Genomic DNA, 16,578 nt, shown 5'->3' on the forward strand with positions numbered 1-16,578 from the left:
TCAAATAGTAGACTTTAATCTGATATAAGATGGAGAAGTATTTAAAAAGAAAAAAAGCCTCAATGCTTCAGTGAACTCCATTTTCTTTTGCAATAGTTAGATGCTAAAACCAAAGATTTTGTGGGGATTGTCTTGCCATTATTTTGTTTTCCATCATGATGACTCAGAGGTTTTTGTCCTGAGGCTCTCAATGGATCTGTTATAACTTTGCTGGCAATGACACATCCCAGAGGCTCCTTCCATCTTAGGCCTCAGGCCAGCAGAGTGCACCATGCTGTCCTATGATTCACAGGACAAAACTGCTCTAGTCACCTCCCACTGCCCAGGCCTGGAAGGGTACTATCATACAGCAGTGGGAGAATATGGTTAGGAAAGTTGTTGAAAAGAAGCTTCTGTTATAACTTTCCTCATTGCAGCAGGAAGCTAAAACTAGAGCAGGGTATTCTCAAGTAACAGATCCTACATTTGTGAGGGATGATACAGAAAGTCCCTGGCCCTTTATTTAGGTAAAGAGTTGTATTTTAGAGAGCTGAAATTATTTTGGATAAGGAGAAAGGACCCAAAGCATGGAATTCTAGAAAGAAATGTAATTTACTTGTGGCCAAACAACTCAGCTGGACTATTTTGAAATACTGGTCAAGGTGAGTGTTGAAAGAGAGGATATTCTGGCATTTTCATACCCTTGGAAGTGAAGAATTGGGCTACCTTGGGAGCCAAATGATGTACTTTTATTTTCCAAAATGTCATTTATTTTAGAATACTTTTGTACTGACATCAAAAGTGTCTTGTTCTCTTATATAAGTGTGATTGCCTGTATATTATTCATTCAACAGGCATTTACTGACCATGTTTTTGGTGTAGAGTTTTATGGCCATCTCTTCCACAGAGACAGAGGTCTGACCGGATATATAAAAGAGAAGAAAGGAACTGACAGTCCTTACTTTTATGTTCTTTTTCTTCTACTTGGGGAAAAACATCAATATATGAAATGGCATTTGAACAACTTAAAGCAAAGTGTTCGCAAGAGCAGAATAGCTCAGAACAGGCTTTGAAGCCATTAAGTGTATGAATCACTTTCTGCCTCTTCTGGGTCCCACACCAGCTATTCTGAGCCTCTGTCAGAGCACTTAGTGCACTGTACTATTTATCTTTCTCCCCCACTAGTCTGTGTGCTCTTGTAGGGAGAGATTTTATTATATTTATCTTTGCATCCCTGGACCCAAGCACAGTTCATTGCTTACCACAAGTGCCTAGTAAATGTATGGTGAATGAATAAGAGAAACTGTTGCTATAATTTTGGGGGAGGAGAAGGGAATAGAATTATGGTTTTGTGTGAGTATAAACTACAAAAGAAGATATTTGATTCTTTTTAGTCTAGAGACAAAATGTGCTTTCCTTCTCATAACTCTAGTCAAGGGAAATAGTTCAATTTGGTAGAATTCAGTAAAAATTTATTGAGCATATGTTATGTTGTGAATATATATACAAATATGAAATGTTTTCTACCCTCAAGGGTCTTAGAGTCCAAGGCGGCAGTGAGACACAGAACATTTCAGTATAATTTGACAAATATGCAATATACTGTTGGGGCCATACAGAAGGCATTATGGAACAGTACTGGTTCAGGCTAGCAATGGGGGTGTGGCTTGGGATATTGGAAGAACTAGGAAACTCAGGAGGAGATGACACCTCAGCTAAGTATTGAAGTAAGAGTAGCTAAGTAAAGAAGGAAGGAAGTGCACATGGAGAATAGGAAGAGGAAAAATCTCTCAAGAACAGGACATAGAGGAGGGAAACAGCATGGAATGTGTGCGGAATTATACTGATTCAGTATAATAAATGAGTGAAATATGATGTATGGAGAAACAAGTAGGCAGTATTAACAACAAGGAGGTACCTATTAGGTACCTAGTAGAAGGTACCTAAAATGGTGTTGATAAAAGTCTAAAAGAGAACTCGTAGTAGACCTGCAAAAAGAGGATGGAGCTGAGAAATATTTGCGAGATACTCCAGCAGGATGTAATCACTGATTTAATGTGGGTGATTAGGGAGTAGTAGGGACTTAGGGTTTTGGCTTGGGTAGCTCATGATACCATTAAATGAGAGAGAGAAAGGATAAAAGAAGAAACATTTTTAAATGAAGAAAGAAAAAATGTTGAGTTTATATGGACATGTGTTTGAGACGATTATAGTATATATATAGTATAATAGTATATATATATATATATATATATATATATATATATATATATATATATATACTATTCGAATACATATGTCAAATCAAACAATGAAAACTAATGGATTGCCCAGGAACATAATATAGAGCAGAGATTTTTCAAGTGCCAATCAACAGAATGGTGCTCTATAAGCTTTATGAATATTATTTGAGGAATTGGTCAAAAGTAGATTCCTCTGTACTTCTCCTGGAGGTTCTGATTTATTAGTGGAAGATCAGTAGTCTGTCTTTTATAGAATTCCCTGGATAATTTTCATATGCAGTCATGTTTTGGAAGCACTGAAAAAGAGTAAGGGCAGTGGTATTTATATTTAAGAGGTGAACCAAAGAAGACTCACAAAAGTAGAAAGAAGTCAACAATCGCACCCAGCAGAAACAATATCAGAGCACAAGGGAGGAGAGAGTTTCCAGAAGAAACAAGTAACAGTGTTATAGTGGTGGTCTAGTCAGAGAATTTGTGAAAAGTTTGTTAAACTTAGCAATATGGAAGTCTAGAAGCTTTCAAACGAAATTGAAGTGTAGAAGGAGCAAATCTAGGTTGCAGTGAATTAAGAGGTGGTGGTGAGATTAAAGTTTAGTAAATTTAATAGACAATTTTTTCAACAAAATTGATTATGGAGAAGAAAAGAATGATATTTAGAAGAGAGAGAATGTAGGGTTAAGGAGGGTTTTTTTTTTAAAACAAGAGAGACTTGAGAAAATAATTAGAGCTTTAGGGGAGAGAGCCAGATAGAGTTAGAGCAGATATGGAAAAGGAAAATAGAGAGTAGGTAGAAGCCACAACTGTACATAGGAAGAGGAACACTTCATCTTAAACAGGAGAACCTCCCTCTTTCTTTCAAGAAGTTAAGCAAAAATAGGATGAGTTAGACAGGAAGCTAAGATGCGTGTTTTGAGAATGTTAAAGGAGGTCTTAAGGGAACAATTAGAGGGATCATTTTTTTTGAACTATATTGATGTCTAACCAATATACTGTTTACGTGAAACTAATTAAAATAAATAAGTAAATTTATAAAAAAAATTTTTTTTAAATCTTCTGCAACAATCAAAAAATGAAAAAGAGGCTTTAAATAGTTCAAAGGGCACGCTTGTTAAACCTAAACACCTAGGTAAAGTGGTCAATTGTAATTTACAACTTTTTGAATATTTCTGTTGCAAATTGTACCAGACATATCCTCCCCATTGCATTTTTTCACTTTATAATACATATGAAAATATTATATGGGTCGAGCTCCTGTTCGTCCTACAAAACCCAAGTCTCTTGTTTGCTGATTTAGTTCGTTATTCCCATTTTCTGAGTTCCGTGTGTTTTGCATTTCTGGAAACTAGCATAGGGGATCCCAATAACTGTTTGAATTTTTAGGTGAAGTAGAGCCTGAAGAAGATTTTCTTTGGATAGTCACCATAACTGCCTTCCCACTCAAAACAAAACAAAACAAAACAAAACAAAACAAAAACAAACCAGTCAACTGAAGGATAAAATAGCAGGATCAGCCAGAGAGAACTTAATTTTTGGCCATTCTTCTTCAACTGAGACTTTTCTTAGTCTATAGATTCCCAAAAGGCAAAGGCTAACATTATATATAAAATAGCAAAGTTGGACCCTCAAAAACAAAGAACTTAATGGACAATGCAGCAACTTCCTAGAACAATCATATCAACAAAAAGTTAGCATTTAAAAGATACTTCGAAGTAGGAAGAGAAGGTTAATGACTTGTTATATGTTCATTCAAATACTTTCTTTTAATCTGAATTTTAAGTATTTCTTTTCCCCAGATGTTGAGAATTTAAGAAGCCAAAGAATACAGAAGAACAGAACCATCCGTATACTTGTACCTAAATACAACTACATTTTCCTATATTTCTTTCCAGTCTTTTCTCTGTGCATAACTTTTTATAGGATCATACTATCTATACAACTTTAAGCCTGTTTTTCATTTAACATTATAGCAGAAGCATTTTCTAATGTAATTAAAATATCTTGTACAATGTATATTTTAAACTATAGTACATTATGAAATTTCTCTTATTTTAGCTATTCTCTTATTGTTAGATATCCAAATTGTTTCCAAATTTTCATTATTGTAAGTAGATTGCTGAAAACATCTTTGTATATAAAGCACTTTCTATATTTCAAGTTGCTTCCTGAATTACTATATAAAAAATACATAATTCCATAATAATTTTGGTACTTGTTATCAAATTCCTTTCCAAAGACTTATGTCAGTATAAAGCTTGTAAGCAATATAAAAATTTGATGTTTTATCATGTATGCACCATTATCAAGTATTTTATTTTAAAAAACATTAACTTTACTAAGTTGTAGGCAAAACAAACAGAAACTTTTAGATTTTAGTTTTCATTTCTTTGATAAATATTGAGATTGAATATTTTCTACATTTGATATACTTTTATTTCTATTTTTACAGTACCTATTAAAATGAACATATTTTTCTTATGGATTTGTACTTATATTTTATCAAGTGATTGTTAAGTGTTCAACACTATTTTAAGCACTATGGCAAAGGCAAAAGAATGATAATGAATCACTCTCAGCCTTAGGAATTTGTATTTTATAATCTTGTAACCTGCAGTATAGAAAAGGTTTTAAAGTGTGCCTTACTCAACCCACAGTTAAGGAAGTAAAAATTAAACCCATAATATAGTTAATAAAAGAATAAAATATAGTAGATGATTTTGTGTGGCAACATAGCCTATATGGTTGGGATTCAGAGAAAGTAGAAACCTATGTGACTTGGAGCAGCAAGGGAAGTTGCCGTTAGAAGAAAAGATTTTTGCCGGACTTTGAAGAATAGAAAAGTTCAGAAAGATGGAAAATAAAACATTTTCAGAGCATCGATTTAGGGATAGGAAGTGGAAATGAATATGTAACAGATGTTGAGGGATTAGACCATTTAGACTAGGGAGGAAGGTTTGTGTTGGGGAAGAGAGTGTAAGCTAAGGTCATATAAACATGTAAGTCACATAACACCTGTATCCACTTGTTGACACATCACTCTAGCCTCTGTGAAGCCCCTGCAGATGTAGCTGAAGGTGCACTTGAGAGCACAGGCTGCAACCTGATTATACAGGGCCATCCTTGGGTTATAAATAGATTGCATTGACTTTAGCAAGAATTAAGTGTTGAACTTTGCTAGGCACACTGAAAGGTGTACCTAGATTGCCCTATAGAGCAAGTTTTAGGATGAATTTTAGAAAAATCAGTGCACAGGGCAACATCATCAGTTAGAGCACTGGGCAGGGAGTGCAGAGGCCTTTGTCTAGTTCCTGCGTTATCTGTCCCAGGCAGCTCTGTGATCTTCAGCAGTTTACTTATGTTCCTATACCTCAATTTCCTTATTTGTACCATGAGCTGTTTTGATCTCAGATCCAGAGAAGCACAAATAAGGGACAACCATCACAGGTCACCTTGGAGAAAAGAAGGAAGATGTAAAGAGCAGGAAATCTCTGTGGTCATCTTTAGATCTGGACCAAGAAAGAGTCTTTTCTCTTAATTCATGCTTTAGAAGTCATGAGGAAATATCAGGGACTTTCATCCTTTGTCTCTGTACAGATTTAGCAGAGGGACATTGGGGCAAATGTCCAAGTTACCTGTCTTATGTGTGGAGAAGGCAAATTAGTGGGCACTTCAGAGCCTATGGCAATAATTCGAACTTTCCCATGTAAAGTCTGTTTTTTATCCCTTCATATGCTTCTTTTAACTTTTTGAGTATTTAGTTTTTGCATTGCTGCCTCCTAGTTTTTTGGTGGGTGATTCTTGACAAATCGAGTTTGTTTTTATTGCAGTTCTTTGGGGTTGTCTTTTACAGTGATCATACTTTCTTTTTTAACATATGCCATATCTAATAATTTTAGATTAGAATCTAATCATGGAAAGAGACTGTCTATTTTGGTTTTGCTCTGAGGTTTATTTTATGCAGCGCTAGAAAACTATAACTTGATGAGGTGGGGGAGACACTAAGTCAGTGATAAACTGATTATCCTTTGCTCATTCCTAGGCATTGCACCCAAACAGTCCTTTCCCCTGGATCTAGAAAAGTTGGTGGTTATTGGAGAGATTAGTACGGTGCCCACCCCATACGTGATGCTCAATAAATGTTCTTTCTTAAATTAATGCACCTAGGTGACTTTATAATTCAGCAGTTACTACACGCATTGGCACACTTGATGTTTAATGAATAGAATTAACCTATATTTGCAAGGAAATTTATAGTTTCTAAAAAGCTTTCTGAGACATTATTTAATTAATTCCTATAACAACCCTGTGAGGTGGACTGAGAAAATATTGCTATCTCTACTCTACAGAGAAGCAAGCAACTGGTAGAGAGAAAAAGAGGAGCTTTTCCTAATACCATATAGCTTGTGTGTGCGACACAGGGATGAAAGTGGAACTTATTTCTTCTCATGCCCAGTTCATGGCTTTTTCCACTATATAAATTCTTAATCTCTAGGAAAGAACTTGTCTTAACTCCCCTATCCTTTCATCAAAGCAGCAAAATTTATTCAAGTGCTCCAGCTCAGATTTCATCTTCGAATGTTCCAGCGCTATCTGTCTTACCTGATTTTTTCTGTTCATTTTTATTTCTAAAGTGTTCTCCCTGCAGGAGTTGACTCTTCTTCCTAATTAACTTTCATGTGGAAATTCCTTTCGTAATGAAATTGCACGTGTGTGTGAGTGTTCTCTCACCTGTTTTTTTTTTTTTCTTAATAGTGCACCTGGAGGGAGAACACATTTCTGCTGTCTTAATAGTATGTCTTTGATGATGGAGAAATTTGTAAGAACTAAGATAACTGCCTTCCTGAGAATAAGCCTTTCTTTCCCCCGCCACCAAACAGTCTTTGGTTTAGGCACAGCTTTGATATTTGCAGAGGTTACCACTTGCTGATAATTAAAATGTGTTGTTTTGTAATATTGGTAACAAAGCAGGGTAGCAGGGTAGACAAAAACATGGACTTTGGAGTCAGACAAATCAGGTTTGAATCCTGGTTCTGCCATTTACTGGGCAATTCAGTTAATTTCTTGGAGCTGATTTTCTCTTTTGAGCAATGAGGATACTATATTAATGATATGTACCCAGGAGGATTTCTGTCCTGGGATGCTGACCAGTGAGGTGTAGAGCAACAGCTTCCTTTGACCTCTGGCTTTATTGCATTTGGCAGTTGGGAGTCCTAGCAGGAGATCAGAGGGAGGCAGGAGAATGAGATTATGTTCATCTTCTCATCTCCTTCCTTTCTGGATCATCTGAGGCTAACTGTCCTAGAAAATATCCTCCCTTTTTAAGAAAGTACACTCTATGACTCTTTCCTTGTAGGTATTGGTGACACATCCCTCTCCTTGTCTCTTTAGTTTGGGGGATGGTAAAAACTGCATTATTGCTAGCTCCAGGAACTGCACCATCCTTTATGGATTCCTCTGCCCTATTCACATCTTCTTAAATAGTCTCGTTACTAAACCTTCCTTTAATGATCATAATATGTTGTCTGTTTATTTCTGGGACCATAACTGGTATATTAGTTATGTGCTAGTTGAAAGCACAATTGCCTAAGTTTGTTTTATTTGAGGGAGTTTGGCACTTTTGAGTATTATTATCGCTTTTTTGCAGATCTGGAAAAAGCTCAGAGAGGTTAAGTAATTTACTTAAAGCTACACAGAATGCCATTAAAGAGCCGAAATTCTAATCTATGCCCATTTGGGTCCAAGGTCCATACTGTTTTAGTGAGGCCATGCTGTCTCTTAGGTAGGTATATAGCTTGAGAAGTGTCATCCCATCAGCAGTTTTCAGTTAAATTCATTTGTCTGTTTCAACTTCTACAGGTTCCAAATTCCTATAGGAAAGTATCTCTTAATGATGGTCTTTAAATCATGTCAAGGCAATTTTGTTAACAATCTCATTAATTTAGCAAACATTCGTCTGATCTTATTAATTTGTTAACTTGAAACCATTGAGTCACTAACCCACTAGAGGCAACTATTCCATGGTCGCCTCTAAGGGTACTCATTAAATGCTGAATAAATCATTAAATATTTTGAACAAATTTTTCTCGGATAATGTGTAAACATCCTACAGCATTTAGCTGGATTTTATTTATCTCCCTCAGTATGGAATATTTAGTTCACAGTTTATATAATTTCCGTCCTGTTCTTAAATTGATCTAGGTAGATAACGTAATTCCACATTTTCTGAGAACGGATAAGTCATTTGGTAAAGATGACTTAATTCCTGGAGGTATACTAGCTGAGAACTTTGCATTTGTGTATCAGCTCTTACCTCCAATTTCCACTCCCTTAAACAAAAATCTATACACACTCAAAGAAACATTATTTATCCTAGCAACTCATATTTGATTGTACATTTTTCTCTAACTTCAAGCGAGCATTTTCACCAACCTCAGAAGAAGGTTTTGTCCCTCAATGCCCTTTGCATCCCCAAGTTGCATGTAGGCATATTTTTAGCAATACTAAATACTATTTATCTGATTCTAGCTGCACCTTGTTGCTGTGGGGCTCTGGACTCTCCAAAAATATCTTCCTTTTATTCTTATAAGTCTTGAGTGGTTATTCACATGGGTTCAAATCAAATTTTTATCCTCGAATGTATGCCATTGCTGGTTGCTGGAAAGTTCTCTGAAGGTCTCTCTCTACTGGCGTGCGGTACCATTGGGTTCCCTTGCTGCTTAGGGCTGGCCTCCTCCTGGGGCCCACACTGACACTGTGTTCCATGGAGTCCTCCCTCCTTTTATTTTGTATACTTTTTAAAAAGTATCTATAGTTGCTTTGTTTTATTTTTTAATGTATAATTCACACTACTCCGCACTTTGACATTTTCAAATCATTTTAGCAAAACAAACTCCTTGAGACCTTGTTCACTGTTACTCTTTTTCCTAAAACTCAGACACAAGTCCTCTGAGAAGCTTAGAACAAATTCAAATGATAGATGCTTATGCTTATGTTACATGCTTATGTTAAAATTATGCTTATGTTAAAATCATAACCTGTACCTACAATGTCAGAGTTTTTGTGCTTTGGTCAAGCCTGTTTGTTTCATCCCTGTTCCCCTTAGAGTGACTTCTTTCCTAAAAGATGCTTCAGCCTTCATACAAATATACCCTATGAATTTGTAAGCCATGGCCAGATATAGCTGAATATCAGAATGAACACAACAGAATAGCTATGCTATTTGCTTTTTCTTCTAAGATCAAAAAAGAGAAGCTCCTTCTTGGTGTCTAATGGAAAATGAAGGTTAGGTAATGAGACTATCATGTCATTCAAGTGGCAACTACTCTGGAATATTCTTTGAAATAATAGTTATTGCTTGATTAGGTAAACCGTTCCTCCTAACCATTCCTTACAATCTCTTTGAATCAAAAGGGTAGAAAACTCACTAAATTTACTGAAAATCCACTGGGATAGCTTCAGCGTATTGTGAATTATGGCTAAGTAAACAGGAGGCCATGATGTAGTGATCAGAGGGCTTTCAGATGCGTGTAAGAGTCCTCTTCATGGTGAACAAGGCTACCCTAGTGATCCGTTAGTGGTAAATTGAGGGATGCTTAGCTGTACCAGCAAGAATTAGCACCTATACAATTCAGTATGCTTTTTCATTACATACGTGTGACTTTAGGTTGTGGCTACCATACTTATTTTTTAGCTACTAGAAATGTAGACTTGAATATTTATGGCAAATGAATGGTGCTTGAAATCTCTAACTTACATTTAACGAAAGCTGTTTTGGAAATGTTGCTTGGGTGTACTTTTATTTCTTTAAACACAGTACCATTTTAGCCTGTTCTGATGAATAATTTAAGAATTACTGTCTTAGTCAAAGACAGCATTTCGAAGTGCACGTGTTAATCATATACTTGATTAAATATTTCCTTGCCTTTACCTTCAGAATGCCAGTTGGCTTTTGAGTGGATAATTGTTGCAGTGTGAACACTGACGTTGGAAACAATTATTGCCCATTCGAATTAAGACACCACCATGAAAAGAAATTCTTGTGATTTGCTTTCTCGGAGCAAAAGTGTAAGTACCCTTTGTTTTCAATTCTTTTCTAAAAATGTATACACATAACTTTTTACTGTTTTCTTTGAATTTGAATACTGTCCTATCATAATCAGGCTTGTGGGAAACCTTTGGTCAACTTTCCGTTCTCTGACTGTGCACAGCTTATTGACAAGTGAAGACTTGTTTGTCTTTGTGGCCTGGTTGATATTTAATGGGAATTCTCTTTCAGCCAGTTTATATGCCTTACCATTCATTTGTATAAGCCCACTGGTATGATTTTGGACACTCTGATTTTTGGATATATGTTAGAATGATATAATTAAAATTGAAATGGAAGAAATTTATGTCTTATATATCTAACTTTATGGGAAAGTCCAATAGTGTAAATTAAATTGAATATCACTAGATACTTCAGTTAATGACATTCTGAAAGTTCATGAATACGGTGAATGCAAACACTTATCAGTGGGGCATCTCTTCCATAGGCTTTCTATCCTGGTATATATCTTTAATCTTTCTCCTCATTTAAAAAAAAAAATTAAGTGAACATCCTCAGTGCCCTGATGGAGATTAAGACTTATTTCCAATTACATAGTGTTAAGGTACCAAGTTAGTGATAATTTTTAGATTTCTGTTAACTTATGAAAGAAAGCATAAGCAAATAGAGCAACTCAAAGAAAGCTATACAAGGCAGGGTCGAAAGTAGACCATTAATTTCTATCAGACAGGCTCTAAGAACATGCCCCTTTGTTCATTTACCCAAAAGGAAAAAAGGCATCAAAACAGATGTAGTTGTGACGTAGGAACATTCATTTGCAGGCATCAGAAAAACCACAAATGCAAACACATTTTTCTAGTATGGAGACTCTTTGTGTTACAATCAGTGATTCTATTGTGATGGCTGGAGGCCATATTTAATTCTATCAGTAGAATTACCACCATCCAGCTTTTAAGTAAAGTAACACAGGAGTATATGGAGAAGGAAGTTTAGTGAATCTAAGAGAGTTTCTTAAAAAAATGAGGATATACCTAGAGGCGTGCCAATTCTTTGTCTGAGTGCAGACTGTGTTTAATTAACAACCAAGGAAATTCATTTGTTTTCCTGGTTGGTATTTGGTTGTATGTATTAAGCATAAAAAGAGAGCCATGGCTTGGAGCCTGGAATTCCTTCTATAATCATACAGTTGCTCATTGTAAAAGGAGGTGACCTGCATATAAATTACCAAACTGGAAAACGCATTTTTCTGTTACTGAGTTTTTCTTATTATAAGTTAAATATGAAAGCAAACCATTCACTTAATGCTTTCTTCTTTTACTAAATTTCAGAGATGTGATAAATATGTGTGAAGGCAAAAAGGAGAAATTTTGAATAATTAAAAATATATTGTTAAAGATTTCCCTGTTCTTGTGGGAAAACATTCTAAAAGCAATGATTAACTGATCCATGACTTTAAGGAATTAGAGTACTTAATGATGCTAGGAGATTTCCTATTTATACTTGCTTAATGCAAAAATTTTTATCTTGGAAAGGCTTACACTTCCAGATTAAGAGAAACTGAGTTTCCTGCATTTGTGCAAATGTAAACAGTAAAGCTCTCATTTTACTGCTTTGTAGCTTCCTGAAAATCCACTGGCATAAAGTGCTTCCACTTAATTAAATGACTCTAAGCAGGAGATTACCATTTATCAAAGAAAAGAGCCAGACTTTTTGCCTAGTTAGTTGTCACTTTGGAGTTTCAAATATTATTTTGCACTAGTCTAAAAATGTCATCCCCATCCCTTAAATCTTTGCCATAACAGAATCCAAAATTATACAGTTAGAAGTAGATGTTTCCTGTTTTTGATGAGGAAATTTTAAACGATTAATTTGATTTAGAATCTTAGAATGTTTTTCTTTGGCTTTATGACATTTGAAAATCCAAAGAGAATCTTCTAAACATTAAAATGGCCTCTGCTCCTCCCTGCGTGTCTCTGTATATCTTGTATCTGTTACCGTGAAAACTTAAGGCATACAAAAGAGGGGAAAAAAAGACTGTCTTTGAACAATCATCTTATTTATTTCTGAACACTAAAATCAGTGTTCATATTTTTCTCCTTACATTTAAGACCTGGTGCAGTGCCCTTTTTAATGATTAATGCTCTGGATTATTCCTTTATTTGGGAGGGATCCATGAAAAATTTTAGCTATAAAAATATAAACAAAGCATTTTTTACTTAAAGTGAGAATTTGCTAGTTTTGAGGATAATTTGTAGTTGTGGTGGATAAAAAAATGGAGGAACCAAGCATATGGACAGTACAAAAGTAAGGCATGGTCCCAGTGGCTATGGCCCTTGTAGTCTACTGTGGGAGATAGACATTCATTAAAGAATCACACCAGTGACAATTCATATATCTCCTTCCCTAGAACGAGTATCCTTCAACCTGTCCTCATATGTAATGGTCTCTTTCTTCATCCTAGAATGTAGACTTCCTAAGGACAGAGGCCACATTAATTTAAAGTAAATCAAAGTACTTATACTAATTAAATTGAAAATGTCTAAATGAGTCAAATATTATTAATATTATTAAACATTATATTAGAATAAACTTATAGGCATACTTTAATAATAAATGAACCTAAATTACAACATCTTAAGACCAATATATGGTTTCAGATATGACAATGAAAGAAATCTACAAATTTAAAAAATGAAAAGCTATTTTATAATAATGCATCAGTTGAAAATGATAGAAGGCAAGTAATTTAAGCTTTACATTCCTGACTCACATTATTGTTGCAACTGATTACATCATTTGTTTTTAGAATACTTGGTGTTAATATTTATTTCTCATAAAAATGGTTTTACTGAATTTTATAGGGCTTGTAAAGTTTATAGAGTTTTTGATATATAATTGCTTCTTAGAGTAGAAAGAGAACTAAAGGTGTTCTGACTCAATCATTTTATTTTATTTTATTTATTTTATTTTATTATTTTATTGTATTTTATTTTTTAACTTAATTTAATTTAATTTTATTATTTTATTTTATTTTATTTTATTATTTTATTTTATTATTTATTTTTTATTTTTTAGGCCAGGCAACCCTTGGTTGACCTCATAGATTGCAAAGACCTTGTCAGCTTACAATCTCGTATTTTTTTTTATTTTTTACTCCTTCAGCATCTGATATTCCTAGGTGGCTTCACATTCAAGTAGTAACCAGGCCCGACTTTGTTTAGCTTCCGTGATCAGACAGGATCGGGCTTGTTCAGGGTAGCATGGCTGTAGACACTCTTATTTTATTGATAAAAAAATTGAGGTCAGGGCCTCGAGAGATGAAATGACTTGCCTGAGAAGTGGCTTGGTTTATTTGGGAAAAAAAAAAAAAATGTTGCCTTTAAAATCTTACAGAATTGAGTTCAAAATTTGGCTCTTTCAACTTTCCAGTTGTGGGACATTTAACAAGTTACTGACCCCGGTATTCTAAAGGGTGATATGGAAATCACCCTTTAGAACTCGCAATGCTTGATATATCAAAGGTATCTAAATGAGTGCTATCTTTAGCATTGCCTAGACTTCATAGCTTATAAGTGAGACTCCCTGGGTTCTTTTTTCTCTCTGATTTTTAAAATGTAGTCAAAGCTCAGATTTAAAAAAGGACCAAAACTCTTACCCCTGTTAATCTTTTTCGAGTGCCTGAAAAATACCAGTGTTGGAAACACCATGTTGTCCAAATTAAGTTCTATAAAAACTAGGGCATTAAAGGAAAAAAAAAGAAAAGAAAAAAAAGTCATAAAAAATATCAATGATTAGATAGCATCTGCTTTTTTAAAAATGCTGGAGATTTTGATTTAATAATAATTAGAAAAGGAAAAAACCTTCATCTAGTAGATAACTTTTCTTGAAGTATTTACTTCCAGCAGGAAATGTTACAACAGAAGTTTCTCCCATAAGTTTTGTGGTATGAAGGCTTTACCTCTTTTTAAAGTTTTCAAGCTACCTCTTATTGGGCTGACATTTCATTTTCACAGGTCTTATCAAAGTTTTCGTGTGACTGCTTGGATTTTTACACCCCTTGGGGTGCTTAGGATCACATTTGTGTTTTTCTTGATGCTGGTTCTTTGTCCATACACCATAAGGGCAGAGCATGAACAAGTTTCTCTCTGTGCTAATCTTCGGAAGTGCCTTTACCATCTGTGAAAGCTGGGGGCAATTCTTGCTATTCTGACTTTTGCTTTAATGAGACTGAACAAGCCCCATTTGTACAGCAATTACAGATTTTAAAATTTTAGTATAAAACCATCCTATCTCAAAAACATAATTGATAAAATGAGGCTTGGTAAGGTATTACTCTACTATAAGTTTAATAGTAGGAAAGTCTCATGTTGAAGGGATGCTTTATATTTGCTTACTATTCTGAATTGTAATAGATCAGCTAATTTCTCTGTTTAAAGCTTGCCTTCTCCTTCCTCAGATGTGTTTTCCTGAAGTCATTTAATTTAATCTAGTGCCACATTTAGTTGTAAACATCTAGGTTTTTTTCTTCCACCTACATAGCATAGCAATTTAGGACAGAAATAGACAGTGTAATTAATAAAGTAAGTAATTTTTTAAGACTATTAGAAAATTTATGAAAAAGCTTTATAGTGACAACTCTGCTTTTAATAAAATAGTTTAATTTGCTACAGTGGTTAAAACTTTACCCCAGCCCTTAGCAACCTGTGTTAACTCTACTGATTCTTATCAGTCTTTCAGTACCAGCCAAAACGGAGCCATTTACAGTGACCTTAGCATCACATTCATGACTCAAAGTTTTTCTTGGCATTTCTTCAGTGAAATATTGACATAGTATAACTTTCCTTAGGTTATACTATTACTTCTGTTGAAATAATTTTTAAAACAATAAATTTACTATTCTTTGTATTAATAATCATGATCTCCCAATATTAGGTCTGGTGTTTTTCAATATTGTGACATGCTTTCTCTAGCATTTTACTGACTTCCTGGTATAAGGGAGCCAAAGTGATAAAGCACAGCAATTTCCAATGTGGGCAATACAAACATATTAGGACTTCTATTTATATTTACTTTTTAATGTTATCTTTTCTCAAATTTCAACTTTATGTATACGTTTGATAAATACATAGTAGCATATGTGTGCAATTAATAAATATATTAATTGATAAAATACATTCAAAATATGTTTACTGATTCAGATGTATAATCAAAGTAGTTTAGAGATAATTAGCACAGTGAAAAGAAAATAGTTTTGAATTCAGAGACCTAGATTCAATCCTCAGATTCACTAGTGCTTAAAGATCTGACCTTTAGTAAATTACTTAATTTTTTCTGAGCCTTAGTGTCTTTATACTTAAAGTAGAAAAAGTATTTTGTAATGAAGGCAAAAAAAATAGTTGCTTGATAAATTCTATCTTGAGGTTTGCCACAGAGCACAGTGATAGTATCTGCTTTGGAAATGGATCATATGGAAATGCTTAGAAATGTAGTACATTCTTCTCACTAAAGGAGTTTAAGTGCAGCTTCCAAGACCATTTAGTCAATCTTCGTATCATACAAAAGATTCAGGCATAAGATGGGTGGTTGAACTAGGTGAGAGTTCTGTTTCCTACCAGTTATGAGTTTCTTGATTTTAGGTTATGTTGTACGTATGCACAAATTGAATTAATGATCAGTTCTCAAATAAATATAAAATCAAGGCATTGAGACAAAAGAGTATATTAGTCAGCTTGGTCTACCATCACAAAATACCGTAAACCATGTGACTTAAACAACAAAAATTTATTTTCTCAGAGTTCTGGAGGCTGGGGAGTCCAATATCAAGGTGCCATCTTGATTTGTTTTCTCATGAGAGCTTTCTTCCTGCCCCTCTCACTGTTACCTTGTCTAATCCTAATTACCTTCCAAAGGCCCTTTCTCCAAATAATATCACTTTGGGGTAAGGGCTTCAGATTAACTTTGGGGGGACACAAACGTTCTACTTATAATAGAGAGTATGATTCTTAAGGGATGATTTTAATGTCACTTGATATTTATGCCTAGAGGATGGTAACCAATAATCCAGAGTTCACATATTCTGTTAGATGACACTGACAATGATCTGGTTAACATCTTTTCATTTTTCTATTTTCTAGGGTTTATGTTTGGGGACACAATGATTTGTGAGGTTCTAATCATCTCTTCACAGACTAGGGGCTAATTTTAATTGTATTCAAAAATATTTTCGCTTCTTTCACTATTCTTATTTTGCTTAGTTTATATTGCTTGTTCTTAATGTCCAATCTAATGACATAGGTATCTGAAACACCTGTCCTG

General features: G+C 34.5%; 1 protein-coding gene across 1 annotated transcript in view; it reads left to right on the forward strand.

Moving 5' to 3' along the window:
• The first annotated feature begins 370 nt into the window (after positions 1 to 370).
• Positions 371 to 16,578, forward strand: part of LOC105299349 (cAMP-specific 3',5'-cyclic phosphodiesterase 4D-like) — a 148,910-nt gene continuing 132,702 nt past the window's right edge. Inside the window, exons 1-2 of the mRNA XM_011371031.2 lie at positions 371 to 641; positions 10,153 to 10,283. Coding sequence (XP_011369333.1) covers positions 10,242 to 10,283 — 42 coding nt within the window. The 5' untranslated portion in view covers positions 371 to 641; positions 10,153 to 10,241. The remainder of the gene's footprint in view (positions 642 to 10,152; positions 10,284 to 16,578) is intronic.

The sequence above is a fragment of the Pteropus vampyrus genome, unplaced genomic scaffold (assembly GCF_000151845.1).
Source record: "Pteropus vampyrus isolate Shadow unplaced genomic scaffold, Pvam_2.0 Scaffold181, whole genome shotgun sequence".
Taxonomy (NCBI): Eukaryota; Metazoa; Chordata; class Mammalia; order Chiroptera; family Pteropodidae; genus Pteropus; species Pteropus vampyrus.